This window comes from Bidens hawaiensis, unplaced genomic scaffold (assembly GCF_021521415.1).
Source record: "Bidens hawaiensis isolate Kalapana, Puna unplaced genomic scaffold, B.hawaiensis_p1.1 tig00022382_1, whole genome shotgun sequence".
Classification (NCBI taxonomy): Eukaryota; Viridiplantae; Streptophyta; class Magnoliopsida; order Asterales; family Asteraceae; genus Bidens; species Bidens hawaiensis.
The window spans coordinates 112,763-122,635 of record NW_027493491.1 but is presented as its reverse complement, the minus strand read 5'-3'; the positions used below and the strand labels follow the sequence as shown (position 1 = coordinate 122,635).

The 9,873-nt window shown below is 35.5% G+C and overlaps 1 protein-coding gene across 1 annotated transcript; it reads right to left on the bottom strand.

Annotated features, from left to right (window-relative positions):
• Window positions 1–4,421: 4,421 nt before the first annotated feature.
• Window positions 4,422–6,724, bottom strand: LOC143565508 (actin-7-like). The gene is made up of 5 exons (XM_077052467.1): window positions 6,650–6,724; window positions 6,102–6,171; window positions 5,603–5,996; window positions 4,907–5,520; window positions 4,422–4,823 (listed from the first exon to the last, which is right to left on the bottom strand). Exons 2-5 carry the CDS (start codon window positions 6,159–6,161, stop codon window positions 4,758–4,760), a joined length of 1,134 nt encoding a protein of 377 aa, XP_076908582.1. The 5' UTR covers window positions 6,162–6,171; window positions 6,650–6,724; the 3' UTR covers window positions 4,422–4,757.
• Window positions 6,725–9,873: the final 3,149 nt, after the last annotated feature.

Below are 9,873 nucleotides of genomic sequence, written 5' to 3'. Positions count from 1 at the left end.
TTCCTATCATCTGATTTTTAAACAAAAAATAAAGAGTTGATTATCTTATTATTGTTAACTGCAGGAGTGGTGAAGACGAAGGATACTATTCTTCAAAAAGCATCATCAGCCCGTATGGTGTGGACACCTCAGATGCATATTCAAGCACCTCCACTAGACTTAACCATTCTGTACAGCCCGATGATTAGATGTACTTAACCTTTTGATGCATTCTGCATACTAGACTTAACCATTCTACAAAATTTTGTAAGTGAAATTTACATGTACTTAAACTTTTGATGCATTCAGCATATAGTGCTTAATATTTATATACACTTATTTTATTTGAAAGGCAATGATTAAAATATGGTTCATGCAGTTTTATATGGTAGATAATAATAATAATAATAATAATAATAATAACGGCTTTTTAAACTAGATAATATTAACCATAATGATTTACATTCTGCAGTTACCTGTTTTGTTGTTCATACTCTCACAATGTTGCTACAAAAGGGAAGTTTATTGCATTTGTATCTACATAGGCAGAAACCGATCAACATGAAATTGAATTAAAGCCCGGGCTTGATCTTTTGGGTCCCGTTGATGAAATCTTTTATGATATATATGATAGATATGAACCAGTTAACGAGCCGTCTTTGGATAATTGCTTTATATCCACAGTGAGTTTTTACTATTAACCAACAAATTGTTTTATCGTTTTTTAATCCTCTTTTATGTTGAACAGAGCTATGATGTCACAAATCATTTTGAGTCAACTGTGATTGATGTGCTCAACATGTACTCAATGATAACAGGGAAGGTCATAATTCGTGTAATTAATTTGTTTCTTTTAGTGATATCTGTTTCTTTGCTAACACACGTTTTCATGTAGGTACTGGACCTGAATGTAGACCTAAGTGCTGCTGAATTTGGGAAATTTCAGGGAGTCCTCTGCCTCGGTTTCCTTAAGCGGGCCCGCCAAAACAAAGAAATTTCTACTCAGCAAGCCATTAAAGATCTGCAGGTAAGAGGTTTATGTTAATTACCTAACCAAATAACCAGTTGGTTTATGTTGAGCATTATGTTTATCTATTCACTATGTTATTATAGAATTGCAGTTAGCATGTTAAATTTTGAGCATTACTATAAAATTGCAACAAAAGAAAGTTTATTTTCCAGTTAGCATGTTAAATTGAAAATGTGAATACCTATGCTAATATTTAAATTAATCGAAATTGTTGAATATACTTATATCTATTAAACTATATAAAATGACACTTTACATATAAAGAAAACAATATAAACACAACTCTTTAATAATATTCGGGTGAATTACTGTTTTGTGAATGATAAATACGAATAAGGTATAGTTATACTCTTCTAGAGATAGCATTGTTTATTCGAGAATTTAAATTAATAATTATGGGACATATCGTCAAAACAACAAATACCAAGGTGTTAGGATTCCACGTCATAGCATGATCCTCAGTAGTCATTTCGTCTCTCTTCATATTATGAGTCTTTAATACGTGTGTAAATGATTTAAACAGTTTCAACAGTTTTAATTAGGGTGTGTATGGTGCGGTTTTGGCCTAAAACCAAAACTTTCGGTTTTTGGATATTTTGAAACGGTTTGGTTTCGGTTTCGTTTCGGTTTTTTCTGTTTTTTCCATTTGAGCTTGAGAATTTTATAGCGAAAAAAAAGTTAGCAGAAAATAATGAAATTAGGTATAAATAATAATATCTATTAAACCATATAAAATGACACTTTACATACAACAAAAACAAAAAAACAAAAACAAATAAAATCTCTAGATAAATTCAAACATAATAAAAGTTGATTTTTAAGTTCAATTAACCTATTAACTTATAAATTTATCCCAAAATTTAAGGGATTTTACAATATATAGTCCTTTTTGTACTAAAATTGAAACCGTATCAATTTACATTCAAAATTTACACATAGTATTGATTTCTATAATCATTCCTATAATAGCACATTAAATTTTGAATATTATAATTTATAATTTTAAAATTTATTCCTATATGAAACAACTTTCCAAAATATCTAAATACCAATATAATATTGAAACAACTTCCCAAAATTGTGTATTAATATCATGGAAGCTGATTTTTCACATTTCAAACATTACTTATCAAATTTTAAAATTTCGTAATTAAATACAGTTTACATACATACATACATATATGTATATTACTGGTAGTGTTTGTTTTTTCTCTGAAGATCTTCCTGGCCTCTTATGTCTGCACCGCGCAGACCATGCGCAGATGTTATGGTCTGAAGACTGTTTGTTTTCCGGAAGACATTTCATTAAAAAACGTCTGCACGCCCTCTTCTTGGAGAAGACTTGGACCATCAGCTTCTAACATCTTCCCACATCTTCTTATCAAACCCTTCCACCAACCCTAGCAACTCCTCCACCCCTCTCCTCTCTTCTCCAACATCGCCTCCTTTCCGGCCACCCCACACCTCCGCCGCCCCCTTTCCGGTCACCCCACACCTCCGCCGCCCCCTTTCCAGCCACTCCACACTTCCGCCGCCACACCCCTGCTGCCGCTATCCCCTATCCAGCCACCCTACACCTCCATCGCCCCTCCCCTCCCTCCGCCGCCCTCTCTCCGACCACCCCATATCTCCACCGCCCTTCGACTGCCGCAGGTCCGCCGTCTCCGCCGCCCATTGCCACACATCTACAACTCCAGTCGGGGTATTATTGTTTTGTTGATTTGTGTACTTAACCTATATTTGTATAATTTGTGATGTAATCGGTTTGAATTTGTGTATTGGATTATACTATTGAAAGTTTATAAGATCGGAATTTGTTGAAATCAGGTTTAATTGATGTTCGTCGAGTGATTATTGATGTCGTGTATATCAGTTTAGGTTTATTTTGTGTAAACGAGCTTGAGCTTGGCTCGTTTTGACTTACGAGAGCTCGAGAGTTATTTTTCAATTATTGTTGAATTTTTATTAGTTTTTTTAAAGAAATTGATTTGTAGAATTTGATTTGTTGAATTATTATTAGTTTTTGTTCAATTATTAGTTTGTATAATTGTCCAATTATCATTAGTTTTTTGTTTAAAAAAGTTTGTAGAAAGTTTAGGTTTAATGAAGATCTTGTTACATTATATTTGCATAAAGTTTAAGTCGTTTGAAGACCTTTTTTATGTTTAAAATTCGGTTTATTTAAATTTATGTTAATTTTAACAGTTTGCAGACGTGTTAAAAAACAAACAGTCTTCTTTTTGCAGACTACAGAGGTTTGGTCCACCTCTTCTGCTACAGATGTCTGCAGATGTGGTCCGCAGACTGCAGACATTTTACCTCTTAAAAAACAAACAGCACATATGGCTTGGTCATCTTTTTTAACAAGAGCCAAGGGCAATCTCAGTTTCCGCTTTCTGTATGCTTTGCTATGACGATTAACAAGAGCCAAGAGCAATCTCTTTCCAGGGTTGGTTTGTTATTCTGATGTCCTGTTTTTTCCCATGGACAATTATATGTTGCGTTATCCAGGGTAACCAGCAGACGTGGTCTTAAACTTTTGATATTGGATGATAAAGGGAATACTTGTGATAAAACTACGAATGTTGTATATAAAGAAATTTTCTCAAATTTGTAAATTTAAGACTGTAAACTGGTTGTTTGTAATATGTATTTAATTTGTTTTTCCCTTCAATTTTGTATCTTTATTTCAAATTTCCGTGTAATACACGGGTTCAAAAGCTAGTAAATATATATATCTTAATCATGTTGCAGGAATACTTGGGGGACGGTATCATGGCAAGTAACAAAACCATAGAAAACACAGCCGGTCCTGATGCACACCAACTTGTAGCCCTACGAACCGACAGCAATCACCAATCTGTTATAGAGAACTATGAGATTTGGGCAATCAAGACACCCTTTATACTACTTCAAATCATGCCATATACAACACAGTGACGATTTCACAATTCGCAACTCAGCTACAATCTTCCAAGACTGCACCATCTTGATCCATCAGCTCAACCCGGAGAAAGAAGAAAATAATGTGGTGACCACACATGCACAAAACAACTCGCGCAAACTACAGGATTCGTGTTCAAAAACTGTTTGTGCGTAAAGTTATACAACCAAAACCTGATGTCCACCACAACTTCCTTGGAAGACCATGGAAGGTGTTTTTCAAGAACATTTTTCATTAGTGGCAAACTAGAAGCACTGATTGGGTGAACACCATGGACCAATGACCTGAGATGGCAAGTTTAACAACAGCAGTATGTGTCAGAAGTGTCAAAAAAGGGGGGAAATGGAGTAGCCAAATTACATCAGAACATGTCGATGTTTGTTCTGTAACAACAAACTTCATTCAAGGTGATCAATAGAAGCTTACATAATATTATGTATGATAAAAGCAAATCAATTCTAGACAGCATAAACAATAAATAGAATCCTTATAAAAGATAATAAAATGACCACAAACTGAGTCTAACATAACTTCTGATACAGTAGACATTGACATAACTATTGCCAACAAACAGACAGTTTGAATTCAAGATAAAAAGACTTCACAACCACTCTCCACTACAAACTTATCTAGCAGCAACAATGAAGCAGAGAGATGAATTAGAGATGAACATGGTGTGTTTACGTCTATCCCCCTTCTGCCACTCTTACTTAGTTCACATGAAACATAACACGAAAAATAAAAGGGCAATAGAAAACCAAAAACCAAATAAACTCCAACCTTCAAAACCAACAAAATCCATACTTAGAAGCACTTCCTGTGAACAATCGACGGGCCAGACTCGTCATATTCACCCTTGGAGATCCACATCTAATTATACAAAACCAAAGACCGAGTTAGTTAATATATTAAATTCACAACTTAAAATGATGGTATATGAATGAATAATATACCTGTTGGAAGGTGCTGAGAGACGCAAGGATAGATCCACCGATCCAGACACTGTATTTTCTCTCAGGTGGTGCAACAACCTTGATCTTCATGCTGCTAGGAGCAAGGGCAGTGATCTCCTTGCTCATCCTGTCGGCAATACCAGGGAACATGGTGGAACCACCACTGAGAACAATGTTACCGTACAGATCCTTCCTGATATCAACATCACACTTCATGATGGAGTTGTAGGTGGTCTCATGAATACCAGCAGCTTCCATACCAATCAAAGACGGTTGGAACAGAACTTCAGGGCAACGGAATCGCTCGGCACCGATTGTGATCACTTGTCCATCAGGCAATTCATAGTTCTTTTCAACGGATGAGCTGCTCTTTGCAGTTTCAAGCTCTTGTTCATAGTCAAGTGCAACATATGCAAGCTTTTCCTTCATGTCACGGACAATTTCCCGTTCAGCAGTGGTGGTGAACATGTAACCTCTTTCGGTCAAGATTTTCATTAACGAGTCAGTTAGATCACGACCCGCAAGATCAAGACGAAGGATAGCATGAGGAAGTGCATAACCTTCATAGATTGGAACCGTATGTGACACACCATCTCCAGAATCCAGCACAATACCTACATGACAAAAATATACGATTTAATCTTTTATCATATGTTAATAATGGAAAAAATCATCAAATAATGAAAGTGAACTGACCGGTTGTACGACCACTGGCATAAAGAGAAAGCACGGCCTGAATGGCGACATACATGGCAGGAACATTAAACGTTTCAAACATGATCTGAGTCATCTTCTCCCTGTTGGCCTTAGGGTTCAAAGGTGCTTCCGTGAGAAGAACAGGGTGCTCTTCTGGTGCAACACGAAGCTCATTGTAGAAAGTGTGATGCCAAATCTTTTCCATGTCATCCCAGTTGCTGACAATACCGTGTTCAATAGGGTACTTCAAGGTAAGGATACCTCTCTTCGACTGTGCTTCATCACCAACATAAGCATCCTTTTGGCCCATACCTACCATGACTCCAGTGTGTCTTGGTCTACCAACAATACTCGGAAAGACTGCCCTTGGTGCATCATCTCCAGCAAATCCAGCCTGTATATTTAATCAACAAACCAAATAAATTAACATATAATATTAACAACACGAAAATTAATATAGTTAGAAATCAAAACTGTATAATAATAATAATATACAGACCTTAACCATTCCAGTTCCATTGTCGCAAACAAGGGGCTGAATATCCTCGGTATCGGCCATTTTATATTACCTGTAAATGAAACGTGCATAAGACAATATCAGATTTCAGATTCACACAACTGCTAAAGTAAACAAAAAGTAACAGACAAAATATATTCAACTAACTTTAGCTTCACCGGTACAAATCAATAGTTAGAATTTTGATTTCCACGATCCATGACGTTAATTCACAGTTAAAACAAGTAAAAACTTCACTAACCGCACATCAGTTATCGATTTAACAATCAGATCACAGATCAGAGTAATCACAACAGCAAATCGACAGATCTGGTTACGTATTACATCAAAAACTAAGTCAGATCTGTATAACTAACTAACTAACTAACAATCAGATCAACCAATCCTAACACCTATCCGTATGCATCTACTACTAGAAAGCAAAACACATGAATTCTATTTAAAAAACGAGTAAACAGGTATTCTAAATATCAGAATAGATTCAGATCTTCAAGCGCTAATAACAATAGATTGAAAGTAAAGTTAGGTACCGGTATTGAAATTAGAGCTGAGGATGACGGAAGGCTAGTCTTTAGAGATGTTGATTGAAGATTTGAAAATGAAAACAAAGTGAAGGTAGGAAGAGAGTATGTATATTATATTATATTATATGGAGAAAGAAAAGAGGGGAATCATTCAGATCACCAGAACAAAAGATAGAGTCACCTGCCGTTGACAGCCTTTCCTTATTTCACCCTTACGATCTCTATTCTCGGTTATTCTGGGCCGTTGGATCTTGTGTGCTGCTTTTGTGTTTTAGGGTTAAAAGTAAGTTATTAAATTATTTTTATAATCGCTAAATTCTTGCTAACCGTGTATTTAGATTGTTCAAAAAGAAAATGATGGCAAACCAATATAACAAACTACTGTTTTAAGTATTTTTATTTTTGGTTTTTTTTCAAAAAAGAAAATCATGAAAATGGGTTACCTAAAGGATTTCATCAAGTGTATATACGGTACTAGGTTAGGTACACATGTTCTACACGAGTTGAATAACTTAAAAGAATGATAAACGAAGTTGAATATTACATTAAATAAGTACAAAGTTAAATTGCAACTATAATTCACAAACTTAAAAATAAATTATAAATCTCTTAATATTTTTTTCGATATAACATTAGATGATACAGTAAAAAAATGGTAAAAACTAAAGTAGAATCGTATTATGAGAATATAACCAGTACAATCAGAACAAAATGAACCTATCATTAGTGGAAAAAAGCTTTCGATTAGTCGAAGAATGTGCAGTAAAAGAGAATCGATATGGTTTTGATTAACAATATATGGACAGGGAAAAATTAGCGGGTCGGGTTTAGTTAAAAATTCACGTGTTTTTAACAATGAACTCGAGTAAGTTTTAAGGGCAACAATGATTTATATATCTGTAAATGCTTTTATATATATAAAAACGATATAATTCATATTAGTGTGGTGGAGAAGAGGCTCGCCTCGTGGAAGTCTAGACTTTTATCTATTAGAGGAAGAGTAACTCTTATAAGATCGGTTTTAGAAAATCTTCCCATTTATTATTTCTCGCTTCAAAGCTCCTTCGACGGTGATTGAAAAGTTAGAAGGTATTATGAGACGTTTTTTATGGGGAAGATCTAGTGAAGAAAAAAGATCAATTGGGTTGCTTGGGAGAGAGTGGCGAGGCCGAGGAAATTTGGTGGGTTGGGTTTAAGTCGATTAAAAGATACTAATAAAGCTCTTCTACTTAAATGGAGTTTGCGGTTCAAAAAGGATGGGAATTGTTTCTGGAAGAAACTCATTGCGGCGTGTCATGGTGGAACTCGAAGTTGGTCCTTCTTACCGCTAAGGTCGACGGCTCATGGATGTTGGAGAGAGATAGTGAAGATCGGGGAGCGTTCGATTGGTAATGGTAAAAAACTTAGTAGTTTCTTGCGTGGCCTTGCTGGGGATGGTGTAAACATTAGATTTTGGTGTGACCCATGGCTCTCAAAATTTCCTTTACGGTGTATGTATCCTAATATTTTTATATTGGAATCTCAAAATGGTGCAGCGTGGCGAATAGAGTGAGTCTCCAAAATAATGATCGGGTCATGAGATGGGCTTGGCGGCAGGATCCCAAATCATCAATAGAGCTGAATGAGTTATTTGGGCTTCTGTCCAATATATATGAGTACGAATGGGCCGCTGGATGTGATAAATGGATTTGGGCTGGTTCTGAAGATGGCATGTTCTCGGTTTCTGCTGCAAAAAAGCTTATTATTGATAGCCGACAATATGAACCCTTTTTTAAGTTTAAATGGGATGGGTGGATGCCGATCAGGTGTAATGTGTTGGCGTGGCGAGCGGAGCATGATAGGATTTCTACTAAAATTGCTTTAAATAAGCGAGGGATGGGTCTTAGCGAGGACAGTTGTCCGTTTTGTGCATCGCATCAGGAATCCGCTAATCATATTTTCACAAGTTGTATTTTTGCAGCTGAGATATGGGATAGGATTGCCGTGTAGTGCCGTTTGGATCCTATTTTTGTGTTTGAAGTTCGGGATATTCTTGTGTTAGCGAAAGGTTTAAAGAAACCGAAACTCAACAAAAGGGTGGCTCATTGTATAGTGGTTACGACCTTATGGAGTATGTGGAATGCAAGAAATGAGAAGATTTTTCAGGGCAAAGATGCCAAAGCTTTCGAGGTGGTGTCCAAGATTAAATCTTGTTCGTATTTTTTTTATTTGAAATAGGTTTAGATTTAAATCTATAGAATGGACTTGCTTGTCGTTTGTAGTGAATGAAGTTTATTTTTCAAAAAAAAAAATCATGAGTTAAAAAATATGTATGTTTAATGTATAATTAATAGGAGAGAGAGGCGGAAAGAAAGAGTAAGAATGCATCAGAGAATGACACATGCCAGGAGAAAACTTTTATTTATTATATAGTATAGATGTAGTGAAATAACTAATTCGTTAGGTTAATAAAAATTTGTTTGTTAGTTTGTTATAACTTTTTTTTTGTATGTGATTTGCAATTCAACCCACACCAAATTGGCATTTTCGTTATTTTAATGTGTTTTGGATTTCGTCACATCACATGGATTTTCTACTGGAAAAGCTATAATAGTTGAAAGAACCTTGAATACGGATCAAGATCTTGATAACAACGATACACATGTTGATTGATATACTATTAAGCTGGAATACGTTATGGAGATGGCAATTTGACAAAGTAACGAAAGAGAATGATTACTGAACTGAAAACTTGAAAAACTTACATTAATGAATAATTTACAGATATATAGGGGATGACCACATTCGTTAACTTAACAGTTAACGAATGTGTCATTCGTTACCTTAAACCATACGAATGAACTCTTCATTCGTTAATACATTTAACATATAACGAATAACCCTCATTCGTTATCTCATTCGTTAAACTGGGTTAACGAATGAGCTTACAATTAGACGAATGTGTTACATTCGTTACAGGGTAACAAATGTAACATTACATTAGAGTGAATGGCTCATTTAGCCATATTTACATTAAGACCCCTATACTTTATACTACATACATTAATGCCCTGATAAAGACTGAGACGTACAAAACATGTATCAACAAACTCCCCCTCGTCTCTAGCTCTTTATCATACCTTAGCGTTGAAGCATCTTTGTCTTCCAATCAACGCATCTATGAATCTTGTATGCGAAGCAGACACGATCAACCCTTTGAAACTGCATTGCAAGATCATAATCCTTTACAT